This window comes from Sinocyclocheilus rhinocerous, unplaced genomic scaffold (genome assembly GCF_001515625.1).
Source record: "Sinocyclocheilus rhinocerous isolate Xijiao unplaced genomic scaffold, SAMN03320098_v1.1 scaffold1694, whole genome shotgun sequence".
NCBI lineage: Eukaryota > Metazoa > Chordata > Actinopteri > Cypriniformes > Cyprinidae > Sinocyclocheilus > Sinocyclocheilus rhinocerous.
Genome location: NW_015626863.1, coordinates 1,552,927 through 1,572,724, shown reverse-complemented (window position 1 = coordinate 1,572,724; position 19,798 = coordinate 1,552,927). Strand labels below are relative to the sequence as shown.

Genomic DNA, 19,798 nt, shown 5'->3' with positions numbered 1-19,798 from the left:
TTTTGTTGCTTTTTTATTTCTATTTAGTTTTACTTTATATTTATTTTTAGTAATTTTAGTATTTTACCTTAAACATAGCTGCCAAGGCAGCATTTCTAATTTCTACGTTTTTTTTAATTTCAGGTTTTTCAATATTTCTAATTATATTTTTTACTTCAGCTTAATTTCAATGAACTATTTTTAATAGTTTTAGTTGACAATAACAGTTTCTGAGTAATCAGCAAATGATCATCCTGCTCTGTACATATCAGTATCGATCACTACAGTAGTTTTTTGGCCATTAGATTCATGTTCAAACACACCTATGATTCTCAAAAATGCTGACATTTGTGTCTGTTCTGAACCAGGAATAAACTGATTTAAAAAAGGATGATGCTACGCATTTTTTTTTTAATCTTTGAGTTAGATTTGTCTTGAAAATCCTTTTGTAAATTATTTAGCCACTTTCCCATATCTCACATACAATGTTTGGACTGAATTTTGTGAAAAAATAAATAAATAAATAAAGTTAAAGAAGCTTAAGTTTACAGTTACGCACATTTACTGCACTAAACTTTTTTTTTTATACAAAATACATATTTTACAAAATAGGTGATAACTAATACTAACCAAAAAAAAAAAGGAAAACAAAGCTATAAGTTGAATCAAGTTCGACTAAAAAAAATAAAAATTAAAGCTAGAAGTCTAATCAAGTGTTCCAAATTTGAGGTTGATATCACAAAAAATTAGGTTCCTATGAAATTTTATTTAGGTGCTAGATAAAACAAAATCAAATAAAATAGGTGATGAATTATGAGAGTTTAAGCTTTTAAATCATACTTAATTTATAATTACTTAAATATGATTTATGAAATAAAAATATATGAAAAAATATAAGTAAAATAGTAATAAAAAAAGAAATAAAAATCAATTAATTTCATATTCATTAGGTTGTGTTTTACCTTCTCTGTTTGTGATTGGATGCTGCAGAGGAGGTCAGAATTCACGGGAACCGTTTCACACACAAACAGACGTGGCTCGTTCTCGTCCCAGAACTGAGAAACAGGGCAGCGGGCGGCCAACTCCCCCTCACATCGAGTTCTTAAATTCAAATACAAATTTTCACAATGAACGTTCGCTTATCTTCATCTCTGTTCCTGTGAGACCACACAAACAGAAACATAGGTACCTTTGACTGTCCTCGGACTGTGCGAGACTGCTCTCTGGCCTCCCTGTGAAGAAGTCGAAGTGAGACAGCGTGTCCAGCTCGATGTCATAGAAATACACTTTATTATCCGGCCGCCCGTTCACCTACAATGCACAAAACACATTTATCTGTTATATCCGCTATATATGACAGATTCATGTTGATAAAGCTTATATGATATGTTACCGTTTTGTTAAATTTTATGATGCCTTATTTTGTTATTTCTCTTCTTTTCAATAAACATTTGGAAAAAAAAAAAGGGAATTTGTAAGTCACAATTTGGTTTTTCATTACCATTTTCCACCTGCTGCATTTCTGCAGTTCAGTTTTAATATTCTATCTTGGTCGACTAGGAAAGAGGCTTTTGCATTGTGAACATTACCATGCATCAAACTTGTATTTCAAAAGAGCAAAATCCCTTTAAGAACAGTCTTTTTTGTACCTGTGCAATGAGGACGCTCAACTGACTGCCGCTGGCATTGCATCTGACTGATCTCAGAGCGCCCAGGTCAGGAATGAGCTCAGAGAGGTTCTTCGTGACGCCCATGGCTTTGGCCTCCCTGTGCACACAAACACACACGCATTACACACACATATACTGTATACATTTACACACGTTTGAGTAGATTAGTGGGTGTTTACCTGCGTGTGAGGTCAAAGACTCTGACATGACACGTATCTGTTCCCACAGCCAGGTAAGATCCACACACACTCAGCTGTGTCGGGTTTCCTTCCGCTTCAGAAAACGCCAACAACTGCTTCACGGTGCCCTGGACATTCACACACACACAAACACACACTCATGAAACACAAACTTGGAAATGTGAACAGTCACTGTGTACTTTGTGTTCTATGTGTATTTTCATATGATAAAGATGGTGGATGTGTGTGTGGAGTTTGCACACGTGTGTGTGTACCTAGAACTTTTAAACACATATACACAGATATAGTATACGTAACATTTCATTTTTATCTCACATTTTATTTAATCACATTTCTCACACTGATTAAATAATTTAACAAAATAATTTTTTGTTATTATTATTACATATAACATATATTTAAATAAATAATATATAAGATTTTTTTAATTATTTAGCACAATCAGACATTTTTAATAATAATATTAATCAGTTTTAACATTGCTTTTCTTTAAAAGTTGTGTAAATAAATTCCACTGGTTCTGGTCATGTGGCAATAAAAAAATATTGTGTCGTGTGGTGAACAAGGATGCTGACTTGTGGGTTTATGGTAAAATCATCACAGTACATTTGCAGAATGAGGTGAAACTAGAAAAGTGCTGCTGTGTGAATGTGCCACATTGTGTGTGTACCTGTGGTGTGCGGATCTGGACACGGTTTGGTTCGACAGTATAAATGTTTTCTTCATGAACCACAAGAGCAGGAGACTCACACTGGAAAGAACCTGATGATAAAAACAAGAGAATTCATCATAAAATGACTCGGTGTCTCTTATATGCCCTGGCATTTAAGAAAGTCCTGATTCTGTGTGGTCCTGCACATCAGTCAAGGCATATTATACATCATTAATCTGTTGTCTGGAAATATTTTGTGTTTATGGTACCTGTGCTATGTAGGGTTTGTCCTGATGGCTCGTACACAGTGATATATTTCCCGTTCCACACCGCGACCATATCCTGTACAAACAGATGCAGAAAAAAAACTTAATCAACTTTTAATAAAACATTTGCAGAATGAGGTGAAACTAGAAAAGTGCTGCTGTGTGAATGTGCCACATTGAATGTGTCTTACCTTGGTGACTTGCACGGCTCTGATGTGTGTGTCTGTGTGGAAGGTGATGTGTGTGTTGGTGTTGAAGTTGGCCAGGCTGAGCTGTGTTGGCGTGAGCTGCACTGCTGCCATCTGCTGGCTGTAATGAGAACACAGAACATGCTCTGACAGAATCACCACACAGCTGCTGCTGCAGACGGCCAACAGATGAGAGCTCGAACCCCACTGCAGACACACAGACAGACACGGGGAGACAGACTTCAACAAACTGAAGCAAGAATCAGAATTACTGTCTGTAGTAACCAATCGCATGTCAAACATAATGTTGGAAATATCCCTAAATATCTAAAGCAACTGCTCACTTGTAGCTGTGAGATGTTTCCTTCCACCTCTGCTGGTGTTTGGAGTTTCCAGTGTATTTTCGTGTCTCCCTGCTGATCACTCACAGTCACCATGTGCCACAGAGCAACACGACCTCTGCTGGTACCTGCTGCAAGAACTTCTGCAGATAAAAAACACAAAGATTCAGATTACTTTTCAACAAAATAACACTTATAAAATCACTCACATTTGTGTTTTGGCAGATGCTTTTATACAAAATGACCTAAACTGTATTCAAGGTATACATTTAATCAATATATGCATTGCTCTGGGAATCAAACCTATTAGCTTTTTTGTCTTTTCAGTAAGAATTGAAAAAATATACATTTAAGCAAAATTAGATTTTTTTTTTTATTTACTTTTTTGATCAATTTATGCACCCTTTCTAAATGAGTATCATTTAGTATCACAGTTTCCACAAAAATATGAAGCTGCACAACTGTTTTCAAAACTGATAACAATAATAAATGTTTCTTGAGCAGCAAATCAGCATATTAGAATGATTTCTGAAGGATCATGTGACACTTTCAGTAATGATGCTGAAAATTCAGGTTTGCATCACAGGAATAATTAATATTTTAAAATATATTCAAATAGAAAACACTCATTTTAAATTGTAAAAATATTTCACAATATTACTCTTTTTACTGTATTTTGATTGAATAAATAGCATAAAAAGACTTCTTTCAACAACATAAAAATCTTAGTGATTCCAAAAGGTAGTACGGTTGTAAACCGTAGTAAAACAATACAGAAACTCAGACCGTATTTGAGCAAGTAACACAGTACATTTGCAGAATGAGGTGAAACTAGAAAAGTGCTGCTGTGTGAATGTGCCACATTGAATGTGTCTTACCTTGGTGACTTGCACGGCTCTGATGTGTGTGTCTGTGTGGAAGGTGATGTGTGTGTTGGTGTTGAAGTTGGCCAGGCTGAGCTGTGTTGGCGTGAGCTGCACTGCTGCCATCTGCTGGCTGTAATGAGAACACAGAACATGCTCTGACAGAATCACCACACAGCTGCTGCTGCAGACGGCCAACAGATGAGAGCTCGAACCCCACTGCAGACACACAGACAGACACGGGGAGACAGACTTCAACAAACTGAAGCAAGAATCAGAATTACTGTCTGTAGTAACCAATCGCATGTCAAACATAATGTTGGAAATATCCCTAAATATCTAAAGCAACTGCTCACTTGTAGCTGTGAGATGTTTCCTTCCACCTCTGCTGGTGTTTGGAGTTTCCAGTGTATTTTCGTGTCTCCCTGCTGATCACTCACAGTCACCATGTGCCACAGAGCAACACGACCTCTGCTGGTACCTGCTGCAAGAACTTCTGCAGATAAAAAACACAAAGATTCAGATTACTTTTCAACAAAATAACACTTATAAAATCACTCACATTTGTGTTTTGGCAGATGCTTTTATACAAAATGACCTAAACTGTATTCAAGGTATACATTTAATCAATATATGCATTGCTCTGGGAATCAAACCTATTAGCTTTTTTGTCTTTTCAGTAAGAATTGAAAAAATATACATTTAAGCAAAATTAGATTTTTTTTTTTATTTACTTTTTTGATCAATTTATGCACCCTTTCTAAATGAGTATCATTTAGTATCACAGTTTCCACAAAAATATGAAGCTGCACAACTGTTTTCAAAACTGATAACAATAATAAATGTTTCTTGAGCAGCAAATCAGCATATTAGAATGATTTCTGAAGGATCATGTGACACTTTCAGTAATGATGCTGAAAATTCAGGTTTGCATCACAGGAATAATTAATATTTTAAAATATATTCAAATAGAAAACACTCATTTTAAATTGTAAAAATATTTCACAATATTACTCTTTTTACTGTATTTTGATTGAATAAATAGCATAAAAAGACTTCTTTCAACAACATAAAAATCTTAGTGATTCCAAAAGGTAGTACGGTTGTAAACCGTAGTAAAACAATACAGAAACTCAGACCGTATTTGAGCAAGTAACAGTGGAAGTCTTACGTTTAGAAGTGCAAAAAGACACACAGTTGAGAAGTTCTCCTTTCTCAAAGCCCAGAGACTCATCGAGTGACAGAGCGTAATGATCATCCAACTCCACATCCCACAACCTATACAAACACACACACACACACCATCAGAGCACATGCAACATCTCAGGGCAACTGCTGAGAAACTATACAACACTTTAATATACAAGGTTTAAAAAAAAACAAAAAAAAACAGAGGACTAAAATTTGTTGTTAACCTGATGTGTTGTTCTCCTGATGCAGTGATGAGCAAACCGTTTTCTGTCCACACAATGTCTGCGTGCTGCACACCTCTGCCACTGAGCTTCACCTGTACACACACCAGGGTTATTATACTTAACTAAAACTTAAACAAAAAAAAAACAAAAAAACTTGAAATAAAATAAATGTTAACTAAAATAAAATATATATTTTTAATTATTTTATTTCAGCTAGTTGCCATTTATTTTCATTTAATGTAACTTGGTGTACTAAAATAGCTAAAATAAAATAAATGTAATAAAAACTATGTAGACATATTTAAAAAAAATATATATAATAATAATAATATATGACATATCTTGATGTACTAAAATAACTAAAAACTATATAGGCATTAAAAAAAAAAACATTTTAAATGCAAAAACATACAACATAATTGCTAAAACTTTAACTAAAATAAAATGAAATTAGAGGATGTAAAACTAAAGAACTTGTCTGGTTTTTGTGGTTGTATTCTGATATCTAATTAGCCTTGACATATGAGGTGTGATCTGATTGGCTGTTACCTTACTGATCTCCTGAGCGATTCCTTCCGGTCCAAGACTGAACTGAGAGAGCAGCAGTGAGTCTGTTACCACGGCGAGAACGTCCCTCCTCTTGGAGTACCACATCGTCTGGATCTTACTCTCAACGGAAACCAATGGCACACTCCGCGCCTGCTCATCCACGCTGTACACACTCCCTAAATAACACACACACACACACGCGCGTTTAGAACGAACCCACAGCAACTGAACATCATTAGTACTCATCCTGTCATCTCTCACCATCAGCAGTACTGATGTAGAATGTCAGTCCTTCCTGTGATCCCAGCGCAAACGCTGCTCTTTTATTGCTCTTCTTCCAGTTAAACATGTCCAGAGCGCTTTCATCTCCGCTAACAGCAGCACGGGCCAGCATCGCCACATCCCTACAGATATAAACACACACGGTAGGATTCTTATGCCAGATACACAGCATATAAAGTGTAGCAACTCTTGTGAAAAACTTTTTTTAAAATAGCACTTTGTATGGAAATAATATACTAGTCTATAAGAGAATATACTAAAGTGTGTTATGTTTTCTTAATTTCATGCTCTAACTTTCACAACTCAGAATTTCCTCTCTAGTCTAGCTCTAACTTTTAAGGACACTGTTCAGAAATCATTATGTTATTGATGTGAGGGTTAAATGAGACTCACTCAGCAGGTGGTGGAGGTCTGAAGATGCAACACGTCAGTGGTTTACTGTAGTCATGTTTTATCAGAGGAGATCCCTGCAGTTTCCCTCTAGCGTCCACCCTCCACACCGCCATAACACCTGCCTGTAACACACATACATAATTTCAACTCAGTGCATGTAAAGCCTGAACATTAGCATTTATTATACAATACAGAGAAATATACATGTATGCAGTGTGTGTAACCTGATCTCCCGTGACCAGTCGGCCGCCGTTACTGCTCCACTCCAGCACTGTGATGCAGGCATTGTGTGTGTTGTTGGGCAGGGGTGTGAGTTCACCGGAGGGGTGTGAGAGGAGCATGGTCTCGCCCGTCTCCCATCCCACCGCCAGCAGGAGTTTAGTCGGGTGCCACTGCAACAACGAGGGGCTGAATCCCCGTTCCACATGACAGAGCTCGACATGCTCCCCCTTGAACACACACAAATTACAGAACACATTAAAACTCAACGTCACCACTGACACTATTTCATGAAAGAATACTGGATCTTTATCATAAAATAACATTCAGATTTAACTATTACATGTTAAGTGAACTATTAAGTTTGTTAGGTTAGAACTGAAATGATAAAACAATACATACACTACTGTTCAAAAGTTTGAATGATTTTTTATGTTTCTGAAAAACGTCTCTTATGCTCACCAAGGCTGCATTTATTTGATAAAAAATACTGTAAGAAGATATGAAATATAATTATAATTTATAGTCTTCTATTTGAATATACTTACAAATGTAATTTATTGCTGTGATCAAAGCTGAATTTTCAGCATCATTACTCCAGTCTTCAGTGTCACGATCCTTCAGAAAACATTCTAATATGCTGATTTGCTGCTCGAGAAAAATGTATTCATATTATAAAGTTGTGCTGCATCATATTTTTGTGGAAACTTTTTTTCAGTGTTCTTTGACGAATAAAAAAGTTCAAATGTCTTTAATGTTGCTTTTGATCAATATTGATCGCATATTTGCTGAATAAAAGTATTAATTTTTTTTTTTTTTACTTACTAACCACAAACTTTTGAATGGTAGTGCATCAAGGTTTCCACTAAAATATGAAGCAACACAACCATTTTCAACATTGATAAATAAAAAGAAATGTTTGTTGACCAGCAGATCCGCATATTAGAATGATTTCTGAAGGATCATGTGACACTGAAGACTGGAGTAATGATGCTGAAAATTCAGCATTTGTATCATAATAATAAATTACAATTTAAATACACTGAAAGAGAAAACAGGTTTTTGAAATAGTAATAATATTACACAATATTACTGATTTACTGTATTTTGGTTTAAATAATTGCAGGCTTGGTGAGCAGAAAAGACTTTAAAAAACATGTTAAAAAAACCTACAGACCCCAAACTTTTGAACAGTAGTGTATTGTGTTGCTTAAAATTTATATTAATGTATAACTACATTAACAAGCAGTGACAGGTGTACAGAATCATCTCTCACCTGTTGCAGGTAAAGATCCACACAGCCCCCGGTGGAGGGGTTCACAGAGCCCACGGCCAGCACACACACGCTGGAATGCCATGAGATCAGGACGGCCGCTCCACTGCTGTCAGGGGCCTCGACGCGATGATCAAAATACACAGCCATGACCTACAAAACTATAAGAATTATTATTAGGCTGTATTATCATAAGACACATCTTACAACAGCAATCTAACACTGACAATATTGTTTGAGAACCTATATATGACAACTACAGTATAAAAAAATCACTCTGTAGATGGTTTAATGTGGCTTACTGCATTATTATGATGGTACTATGGTACAACGAAGGAGTCATACCATGGTATTTTGATACACACTGCATGTTTACCATATGATAATACAGTGGTATTTAAACGATAATCCAAGGTACTTCACATAGCAAAGTGTCCAAAAACACGGCGTTACCATGTTAGTCTGACCAAAAAACATGGTAGTACCATGGTATTTTTTTATGTAACGTTAAGTGTGACTCCTCAAAGTTAACGGTTTGCTGCGCTGATAAAGTTGTAGATAAGATGTATTTCTAAAGCTTGTAAAACTGTTGCGATGCTATCTTGAGCTTTTTCGGTGTCATTGGCGAAGTGTAATGGAACATTTTGTTTACATCTGTTTTTAGCGTTAGTAAATGTGTCGCTAGCTCTGTTAGCTAATCCACACCGCGGCCTGCCGCTTTAAAAACCTTTCAAAGAACGAATGTTTAAAGAATTTACCTGAGAGCTCTTCCACTCAGCACTGCCGTTATGACCGTGTGTTTTTCGCGCAGCATATGTATAATTTAGACAATAAAAGGATGAAATTAGCCCTTCGATATTTACGACGCGCCTTTAGCTGTGAAGCGTCTTTTTCGGTTGCCCAGACAACGCAAAAAGGAGACGAAGCGCGGAGGGGCGGAGCTAATGCGCGGAAGATGCGTTTCAACCAATGAGATGAAAGCGAGTGGAATAGCTAATAAGGTGCGTTTTGTTATTATGGTTTCAGCACATGTATGTAGAAATTAGGTCTAAAATGGGGTTATTAGGGTAACCGCAGCTTGATAATATGAGTTTGCCGTCAACAATCAACCCATTTGTATTTTTATTTAGAATTTAAACATAGGTTGGTCTGGAATAGAGGAGAGCAACAGATTTCGGTAACATTTATTAAGGCCTTGTCAGATTTGGTGGCTCTGCTGTATTTCTGTTGCTTTTCGCATCAGAGCAATAGGCTTTCTAATATATAAAATAGAGCATCTTAGACATCACTGGAGTGAATTTGGGTAACATTAAAGCCATTCTGGGAGAAATCAAGTGGGGTAACAGATTTTGGTAACCTTTATTTATGCCTTGTCAGGTAATAGATTTTGGTAACATGTTACCCTGCTGTATATCTGTAGCTGTTCATATCAGACTCAAATGCTTTCTAAGACATAAAATTATGAGTTTTCCCTAAAAGCACAGCATAAAGCGTAAAGAACTTTGTTTTGTGAACAGAAGTCTTCAATGACCCCCAAAAGCTCTTTATTTTACAGTCACTAAAACATTAGTAGTACAAAAATAACTCAAAACATGAAAACCAAAGAACAATGCCACAGTAATTAGGGATGCATCATGTCAGGGTCATAAAATCTTCTCCAGATGAGTGTGTGATATTGTCAGCCCTCCTCAGGTTTCCATATCTGGGATTTGCAGCTGAGTTTTGAGGTTTTTGTCCAGCAGCATTAAACTCTGTACCGCCAAACTCCTGCAGTCTGCATCACAATCATTCTCTGCCACATCTGCACGCAATAACACATTTATGAATAACATTCACATCTACAAACACAAAGAGTCATACAAACACTCTCTACCTGCTAGCCAGGCTCTGGTCTCCATCAGGTCATCACCGAGTTCTGCGAGTAAGTTCTCACCAGGCATGCTCAGAAACACACCACAAACCGCAAACACAACGCCCCTCCGCACCATCCTATAGTTAAAGCCAGAGAGAGTGTAACATCATGACATGTACAGTATATGCATGTAATATAATGCATCCTAGAACACAAGCTTACTGGTCAGTGTGGAAGCGCACGGTCCAAACAAAATCCAGCAGAGCTCGGCCCATCTGAGACGCAACCTGAAATAAAACATCAATGATTATATGAAGTGCGTATTATTCCTAATAGGGCTGCACCATTTGAGGAATAAATCAAATTGCAATTTTTCTGATAAATTATGGGATTTGAAATTTAAATGCAATTAAAAATTCCAAGTTTTGTTATTATATATCAATATGACTATAAAATAATTATAATTATTATTATTATTATTACTAATTTAAATACAAAAAAAAATCTAAATTACTATTGTAATATTTCACTGCAAAATAAAATGGAGTATTTAAGAATTTTTTTTTTTTTAATGCAATTGTGATTTAAAATGCAATAAAAAAAAATCCAGGTTTGCTGTGCTTGTTTGCAGGGATGCACAATTTGGCCAAAATGTTGTGATTATATATCAATATGGCAAATAATAATAAGAAGAAGAAGAACAACAACAACAAAGAGAAGAATTATGATGATGCTGATGATTATTATTATTATTACTAAATAAAAATATAAAATTTTCTAAATAAAAACAAGAAATATTACTATTGTAATGTTTCACTGTTAAAGAAAAAAGAAGTGTTTAATAAAAAAATATAATATAATAATAATAATTATTATTATTTTAGATTGTAACATTAAAATTACAATACTATTATTTATGGCTGTCTTAATTTCTTCATTATGATTGTACCGGTGCATTGATGGCCAGGTGCATGAGCAGCCCAAGAGTGTGCAGCAGTCTTCCTAGCACTAGATGATCACTCCCCAGAAGGTCAAAGGTCACCTGCGGCCTATAACAAAACATGAAATCAGTGCAATAATGTAACATGAGCTAAAGAAAATCTGCATGCAAACAAACCTGTCATAGCTCCTGAGCAGCGGGAAGAAGAAGAAACCCGCGACCGGTGCATAACGGTTGGGAACGGCTTTAACAGATTGAGTCCCACCCTGAATAGAATGAATTAAACATCAATATTAGACATCATTTCATTGTTAATGTGCAATATGCACCTTTGTGAGGGCGTCTTACCTTGCTAATTCGTCTGGTTTTACTCTGGATTCGTTTTTCCACAATCTGCCGCCAGTGTGTGATGTCATCACACTGCTCTAGAGCTGTCACTGCACTGATTGGCTGAGCTCCAGCGTGCTTATTTATGATTGGCTCAGACAGTTCCTGGGCGGAGAGAGCAAGAACCTGGAACAGTAGAAGCGTTAGTTTAGTGGTTGAGAAGTCACATGTGTCACACGATCCTTCAGAAATCATTCTAATATGCTGATTTCCTGCTCAAGAAACATTTCTAATTATTATCAATGTTGAAAATAGTTGTGCTGCTTTATATTTTTGTGGAAACCGTGATACATTTTTTTCAGGATTCTTTACATCGGTCTGACCTCCAGAATGTCCATTCTCTGTCTCAAGCTGTAGTTGAGAGAGTAGAACTCTGTCGTCCAATAATCTACAACCTACAGAAGATAAAAAGCATAGTCACTTCCATATGCTCCTATGTAGAGCTGAGTGTGTTTGTGATCATCTGTCTGATGTCTCACCGGTTTGACGTCTGTAACAGTGAGGGCCACCATAGCGTTCTGCCGGAGCGTGTGGAAGTGTGCTGTGCTGTATCTGTCCTCCAGGTGGAGCAGCACTTTACTGAACTGAACACTCACCTGTAATACACACTCAAACTAATGAGTAATGAGATATACAAGAGTTTAATCATTAAAAGTCTGCTGCGATGACCTCTGACCTCTTGTGTGGCCTTCACATTCTTCCTAAAGAGAGCTTCTGCCTGTTGCAGACTGAGTTCAACCCTTTCAGCATCATCAGACGATATTAATGCTGCAAATAAAAGACACGGTCAATGAAATGGCCTCAGAAAATGATCTAAAAAAAAAACTGCAAATAGACAGTTAAAGGTCTGTGATTGCAGGGTGATCATCCTTAATTAGTTGGTTAATCAGAGCACACCTCGCTTTTCAGACCGATTAGTTTTGTAAAAATCGACGCGTTTCAGAAAGGCGGGGCATAGAGGAGAAACAATAATGTACAGTATGTGGAAAATAATGTTTTTTTTTAACCTTAAACCGCATAAACACATTTCATTACACCAAATACACAAAATAATGTTCTTTTTAGCAGCATCATATGACCCCTTTAATAAAAACTGTAATATTGTGTAAATAATACTTAAATAACACTTTTTGACTGTAGATCACCTTCCAGACAGTCTCTGACGTAACGGGGCGGTGCAGATTTCTTCTTCTCCTGATCAGCTGACATGTCATATGGAGTCAGATCATCATCACTTAAGAGAAGAATAGACACGTCATTTCAAGAGAAATGTTATTAGTGAGCAACATCACTGGACGTACAGTTCTCATGTGTGTTTATGTGTACCTGTCCAGTTCAGAATCACTCCCGCGACCAGCTTCTGATGGCACTGACTGACCTGCTGAACCCTCAACTTTAGACTCTGGTTGAAGACTGAAACAAAATGTCAAAAAGTCATAGAGGTGTCACATAGAGCAAATTTTAATTTTAAAATAAGTTGCACTGGTTCAAAATTGCATGGTAAGAAAAAAATTTGTTGCATTGGTCCAAAAGTCACATTTTATTATTACAAAATACTGGTAAATATAACCAAACGTTTGCAAACATTAAAAACACTAGAAATATGTAGCTAGTTCCGCTCACTTAAAAAAAAAAATCCTTTAAATATAAAGGTATTCAGAACAGGAATGAAAAACATAAATTATAGTGGCATTTGTTATAAACAACATTTATTATAAACATCAAGCCTATACTAATTTATTTAAAGCGAAATTACCGACACGTGGGAAACGTGTTATACAAATAAACTTTTATGCTGTATGAATCCAGATGTTTTCCATGCTTGACATTCATTGCATTACATAAGTTGTTTTGGAATATAAGCTGCAGCATGTTTCAGACGATTAAAAAAAACATATATACCGGAAAATATGGTAAACAAAATAATGACATGAAGTGTATATTTTACCTAGTGGAGGTATCAGGCCGCTGTTGTTCATCATCCTCATCCTCAACAGATGGAGACTCCATTAATGACTTCAGCTCTCTGGTCTCCTCATCCGCCTCATACTGACACATAAAAACATGACGATGCTTAATTAGCATTGAGAGTCAAGGAATGAAACAAATATCTCAAGTTCACAGTTGTAATAGTAGAAATGTGATGAGCACATCTGTAACTTTTGCAATATGCAGGATGCTTTCATCTTGCTAACCTGGAATTTTAATTGTGATCCTGGTGTGTCTAATTTGTGACTGAGACACTCGCCCACGATCATACCCATCCGACGAATACGCTCGATACTGCTGTCTAGACGACACTGGACACCTCCCAGCATGCACTGAAACATCTCTGTAGGACAGGAAACCTCATAATACACCAGAAAAATGTATGCAGCTGTACATAAATTAAATAAGGAAAAAAGCTGCACATTTGAATGTATGCGTGTGCATTACCTTGTCGTAGTTCTTGTATTTCAGAATGGCTGAGTAAAGCCACACACAGCAGCAAAGCTTTACTGACGTACAGCTGCTGTTCGACAGACGTGTGTTTGACGGCACTGCTGTTACACCACACCTGACACACACTCCGAAGGACCTACACACATCAGTTAGAACTTCTCTTAAACAACTTCTTTTGCATTACATGCAAAAATGACTTATGAGAACGACTGACACAATAGTTATCATCATACCTGTTTGAGCAGCGTCCGACGCTCTGAATCCAGAGCCAAATAACCAAGAACAGACTTTAACAACGCAGTCTGAGATCATAGAGAGACAGGAAAAATAAAAAAGTCAATACTTTTATTAAGCATGGTTGCATTAAATTGATCAAAAGTGACAGTAAAGACATTTATAATGTTACAAAAACTTTCAATTCAAATAGATGATATTCTTTTGGACTTTCTGTTCATCAAAGAATCCTTAAAAACATGCATCACAGTTTCCACAAAAAAATGAAGCAGCACAACTGTTTTCAACATTGATAATAATCAGAAATGTTTCAAATCAGCATATTAGAATGATTTCTGAAGGATCATGTGACACTGAAGACTGGAGTAATGATGCTGAAAATTCAGCTTTGATCACTGGAATAAATTACATTTTTTTTAATATATTACATTAGAAAACAGTTATTTTAAATTGTAATCATATTTCATAATATTACTGTTTTTACTGTATTTCTGATTAAATAAATGCAGCCTTGGTGAGCAGAAGTCATCTTTCAAAAACAAAAAAAGTGTACTATGTTTTTAACAGCAGTGTATGTTATGCTTTAAAAATTGAGAATGTATTTTTCTTATTTTGTCATCCTTTAATAATTTTATGGTATCTGATAATTATAATGGTATTTTGATGCAAATGTCAACGTCTTGAATAATTACAATATTCCTATACCATGGTATTTTTTATAGTATTTTAAAGAATAGGATGGTATTACTATTACTACAGTGTCCAAAAACTAAGATATTACTTTTTAGTAAAGAATGTAAAAGGTAACATTCTTATTTGTTGTTAATATTTTGTTGTTATTACTCACTGTGTGCTGGTACTGCTGCAATAACAGTTTATGAGTGAGAACAAACTGAGCTTTCTTATTGGTCACCACCAGGTTTCCCATCAGCCTGGACACAGCAGCCGCTCTGAAACACACACTCGTGTCAACTAACAACTCATTCATTAAGAATTCATTACTGTTAATAACCTCCTCTCGTACCCACTGAGGCTGCGTATGAGTCCTGTGATGACGCACTCTGTGCATCTTTCTGGAACCTTCTCCAGCAGTCTCTGCGTCACACGCTGCCACAGCGGGTCCACACGGGTCAGGGATGAGAGCCGGGGTGCCAGAGTCTCAAAAATCTGAGCTACATAGAAATACACACAGACACTAATGCAGCAGACAGGTTGCAATCAGTGAAGGAAAATTACATTAGTAACGTAAAAATGAAACTTACAGCTGTATCCTTGGATACACACTTTTCCCAAAACCTGAGCCACAAACCCAAGAGAGCAGTCCTGTCCCGCTATACCAGAAAGATACACGTGAGCGAGGCACAATAAGACAGATGGACACCAAATATACATTAAATTATGCAGTAGGTGCATCAATGCATTAAAATACACAGTGGTTGCAATGATGCATTAAAATATGCAGTGATTATGATGATACAAATATGCAGTGGTTGTAACAATGCATTAAAATATGCTGTGGTTGCAACAATGCATTAAAAAATTTAGTCTTTGCAATCATGTATTAAAATATGTAGTGGCTGCAATGATGCATTAAAATATGCAGTGGTTGTAATGATGCATGCAAATATAAAGTGGCTGTTATGATGCATTAAAGAATGTAGTGGTTGTAATTATACATTAAAATATTATGTGGTTGCAACAATGCATAAAACATTCTGTGGTTGCAATGATGCATTCATATATGAAGTAGTTGTAATGGAGTAAAATATACAGTGTTTGCAATGATACATTAAAATGTGCAGCAGTGGTTGCAATGATGCATTAAAATATGCAGTGAATGCATCAATGCATTAAAATACACAGTGGTGGCAATGATGCATTAAAATATGCAGTCGTTGCAATGATGCATTAAAATATGCAGTGATTATGATGATACAAATATGCAGTGGTTGTAGCAATGCATTAAAATATGCAGTCTTTGCAATCATGCTTTAAAATATGCAGTGGTTGCATGATGCTTTACACATGTGGTGGTTGCAATTATGCATTCAGATATGTAGTGGTTGCAATGATGTTTTAAGCATGTGTTGGTTTCTTTATTTACAAGTATTTCAGCCCTGAATGTGTGTACCTCTGAGAGCGCAGCATGTCTTCTCCAGGGAGTCCAGTATGCTGGCGGCCAGCAGTGGGTAGTACTGCTGTGGTAAGAAGGCGTCAGGTGTGTCTGTGTGCAGATGGTTGCAGGTGATGGAGGGTAAAGCTGCAAGGTGGCCAATGATGGTCTCTCTTAGCTGGGGGGAGTCTGAACAGGCTCCGCCCACCTCACATCTGGACCACAACAACACCTGGAGACGACCTGCAGAGAGGAACTTCTCCAGTACAGACATGCATCGCTCCAGAGCCGCACTCTCTCTGTGAGTGCAAGAGACACAACACATCATTAGTACAGCACTGACATAACAGATTGATAGATAGATAGATAGATAGATAGATAGATATTGATGTCATACCCTGTGGAGCTGATGGTGTCCAGCAGAAGCAGCAGTGTTTGGTCCGGTGGACCCCTGAGGAACATCTCACACCAGAGCTTCTTGATCTCCTCATCATCACACGACCCGCCGAAGCAGTGCGCGCTCACCAGCACCTGAATCGCGTGTGTGTAGTGAAGGCGCGTGAACTCGCCGTCCTCCAGGTTGCGCGTGAGTGTGCGCAGCGCGTGCACGATCTCCCCGGGGTCTCGTGAGGCGGAGAGAGTCCTCAAGCACGAGTCTACCTGCAGCCGCACCGGCGCCTCGGTACCGGCGGACCCCATGACGTCACGGAAACCGATGCTTGGCTGAAGATCCAGTTTAATGCAGCATCACTTCTGCAACATAATATTAAAATATCACTGAATACATTTGGCAGTTGGACGAGGCTTGTCATATGCGGGTCATATACGACATATAATCATTTAAATGAACCCCTTAACTGTCAACTCACATTTTTGAACATAGACGTGAAAGTGCACTATTCCAAACTTAAATTTTTATAATTCATGAATAAAAACATTTTGTAACATGATTTTGATGTACCATTTTCATGGTAATGCAATGTTTGATTTTAAAATGGGTTTCAAAGGATGAATTTTGACATTTAAAGTTTTCAACTGATATATAATTTCTGATGATTTCTAAAGTGTGACAGAGAAAAAGGCAACGAAGAAGACTTTTTTGCTACAAAGGTCAGAACTCCTGTTATGATGTAGATTTTTGAGATGTACTCTTGTCATAAATTACTTTTCCTACATAATTTTTTTAACAAAAAACTGTGGTAAAATATTTATTTGGAAGTCTTAGACCTTTCCAACGATATAAAGTTTGTCATGATTATATTAGGATTTCATTGTAATATAGTGAAATAAACTTAGGTGTCCCACAGAGGGGACGGGTGACAGTTAAGAGGTTAATAAATGAGATGCAATTATTGATTTACAGTATCGTATCAGAGCTGCATAACTACAAACCTCATAGGATAACCATATATATACTATATGAATACCGCAACGTTAATGTATGTAAGTGATTATATAGTAAACGTACTTAACTTGGTTATAGTTTTAAAGTCATTCCATGATGATAAAACATGAAATAACTGGCAGCATCAGTCGTGTTGACATAACGCCATGTGATTGCGCTCTAATACGTGTCCGTGTAGAAGCAGATCGTCTGAACAAAGGTTCCTATCGTAACCATTCCATAACAGTTCACTAGATGGCGCTACAGAACACGCTACCCTTCTTAGGCTTGTTCTTTGTTAATCACTTTTTTATTAATTCATTTACTAGGTTCATCAAGAATACGTTAGTTAATCATTATAAAAGCATTTGTGCCCTCCAAAAACTGTTTAAAATAATTCCCTTTTCATTTCTACGTGTGAACAAACAGCATAAATACTGATAATAAAAAAAAATAAAAAAAAATAAAAAAATCAATATCAACATTGTAATAATATCAATTTAGAGTAGACGTCACAGTTACGTCACTTGCAGCTGCGCGCGCATAGTGGTTAACACTGGGAACAAATGGAGATAAATGGGTAAAATCCATGGAATAAAAGAAAAAAATATTTTTGTGTCTTTTGATGTCAAGATCGGAATGCAAATAATTTTTATAGAATACTGTCGTCCCTAACTATTTTGTACCGTATCCGTGAAATTCTCTAGCTGTAAAGGCTATCTCTCCCGGGTTTTCTGCAACCATGATGCGCGCGATAATTGGTCTATATCAGCAGAGCTGGGTAGATTACTTGAAAATTGTAATCCGCTACTGATTTCAAATTACATGACAAAAAATGTAGTTAGTAACGTAATCCATTACATTACATATTTTAGGTAATATAATCGAATCTATAAGCCACTTTTTTGTTACTTTTACATTACATTTGAACTCTTGAAAATGACATCTAATCAATATAATTTATAATCTTTTTAAACCTAACTATTTTGTACCGTATCCGTGAAATTCTCTAGCTGTAAAGGCTATCTCTCCCGGGTTTTCTGCAACCATGATGCGCGCGATAATTGGTCTATATCAGCAGAGCTGGGTAGATTACTTGAAAATTGTAATCCGCTACTGGTTTCAAATTACATGACAAAAAATGTAGTTTGTAACGTAATCCATTACAATTCACATTTTAGGTAATATAATCAGACTACTTTCTGATTACTTTCGACCTAACTCGTTTATCATATTGATTTAAATAGGATAATATCGTACCAGATTGCGTAGAACATTTTGAAAATGACATCTAATCAATATAATTTATAATCTTTTTAAACCTAACTATTTTGTACCGTATCCGTGAAATTCTCTAGCTGTAAAGGCTATCTCTCCCGGGTTTTCTGCAACCATGATGCGCGCGATAATTGGTCTATATCAGCAGAGCTGGGTAGATTACTTGAAAATTGTAATCCGCTACTGATTTCAAATTACATGACAAAAAATGTAGTTAGTAACGTAATCCATTACATTTCACATTTTAGGTAATATAATCAGACTATTTTTTTGATTACTTTTGACCTAACTTGTTTTATCACACTGATTTAAATAGGATAATCTTGTACCACATTGATATACTCTACTTTTAAAGCATAAATTCGATTTAAACAATAGGTCTACATTGATAATATTCACATATGCTGTTCATAGGGGACGTATTGTGTTAGCCCTACAGTTACAGCATTGTAATCCGCTACTGATTTCAAATTACATGACAAAAAATGTAGTTAGTAACGTAATCCATTACATTTCACATTTTAGGTAATATAATCAGACTATTTTCTGATTACTTTCGACCTAACTCGTTTATCATATTGATTTAAATAGGATAATATCGTACCAGATTGATATAAAAATGCAAAGAAAATATATTACATTTCTTGTTATTAACACAATGAAGGGCACTAAACGTTACTTTACGTCAAGGTTTCCCAAACTGGGGCTCCTGGAGGAACTGCAGGGGGTTTGTTAGTTTAATGGAAAGCTGATAATTAAATCATAAAAATTGAAAATGAAAAGAAATCATTTTAAAATAACAACAATCAAAATAACACACTTAATAAAAAATAACAATTTAAATTAAATTAAGATAATTCAAATAAAAATGAATGTGT

At 36.2% G+C, this 19,798-nt stretch overlaps 2 protein-coding genes across 5 annotated transcripts in view; both read right to left on the bottom strand.

Moving 5' to 3' along the window:
• LOC107718162 (intraflagellar transport protein 140 homolog) overlaps window positions 1-9,179 on the bottom strand; it is a 32,905-nt gene extending 23,726 nt beyond the window's left edge. The window contains exons 1-16 of the mRNA XM_016525144.1: window positions 9,049-9,179; window positions 8,294-8,451; window positions 7,023-7,247; window positions 6,799-6,920; window positions 6,385-6,527; window positions 6,124-6,299; window positions 5,575-5,666; window positions 5,331-5,437; window positions 4,516-4,655; window positions 4,175-4,378; window positions 2,771-2,843; window positions 2,520-2,611; window positions 1,829-1,956; window positions 1,629-1,746; window positions 1,169-1,290; window positions 897-1,080 (exon numbers count right to left, since the gene is read on the bottom strand). Coding sequence (XP_016380630.1) covers window positions 897-1,080; window positions 1,169-1,290; window positions 1,629-1,746; window positions 1,829-1,956; window positions 2,520-2,611; window positions 2,771-2,843; window positions 4,175-4,378; window positions 4,516-4,655; window positions 5,331-5,437; window positions 5,575-5,666; window positions 6,124-6,299; window positions 6,385-6,527; window positions 6,799-6,920; window positions 7,023-7,247; window positions 8,294-8,440 — 2,073 coding nt within the window. The 5' untranslated portion in view covers window positions 8,441-8,451; window positions 9,049-9,179. The remainder of the gene's footprint in view (window positions 1-896; window positions 1,081-1,168; window positions 1,291-1,628; window positions 1,747-1,828; window positions 1,957-2,519; window positions 2,612-2,770; window positions 2,844-4,174; window positions 4,379-4,515; window positions 4,656-5,330; window positions 5,438-5,574; window positions 5,667-6,123; window positions 6,300-6,384; window positions 6,528-6,798; window positions 6,921-7,022; window positions 7,248-8,293; window positions 8,452-9,048) is intronic.
• Window positions 9,180-9,735: 556 nt separating this feature from the next.
• On the bottom strand, window positions 9,736-17,876 carry telo2 (TEL2, telomere maintenance 2, homolog (S. cerevisiae)). 4 transcript variants are annotated; one of them, XM_016524865.1, is made up of 21 exons: window positions 17,727-17,802; window positions 16,656-17,011; window positions 16,277-16,557; window positions 15,408-15,476; window positions 15,170-15,317; window positions 14,993-15,095; window positions 14,145-14,213; window positions 13,906-14,047; window positions 13,665-13,801; window positions 13,418-13,518; window positions 12,796-12,882; window positions 12,615-12,703; window positions 12,146-12,237; window positions 11,949-12,065; window positions 11,793-11,864; window positions 11,431-11,595; window positions 11,260-11,348; window positions 11,092-11,191; window positions 10,365-10,429; window positions 10,164-10,279; window positions 9,736-10,082 (listed from the first exon to the last, which is right to left on the bottom strand). In XM_016524865.1, exons 2-21 carry the CDS (start codon window positions 16,955-16,957, stop codon window positions 9,979-9,981), a joined length of 2,448 nt encoding a protein of 815 aa, XP_016380351.1. In that variant the 5' UTR covers window positions 16,958-17,011; window positions 17,727-17,802; the 3' UTR covers window positions 9,736-9,978. The 4 variants fall into 4 exon arrangements, with proteins under 4 accessions (XP_016380351.1, XP_016380338.1, XP_016380345.1 ...); XM_016524852.1 differs by lacking the exon at window positions 17,727-17,802 and adding an exon at window positions 17,830-17,876 and having other exon boundaries at window positions 9,739-10,091; XM_016524859.1 differs by having other exon boundaries at window positions 9,739-10,091; window positions 17,732-17,796.
• Window positions 17,877-19,798: the final 1,922 nt, after the last annotated feature.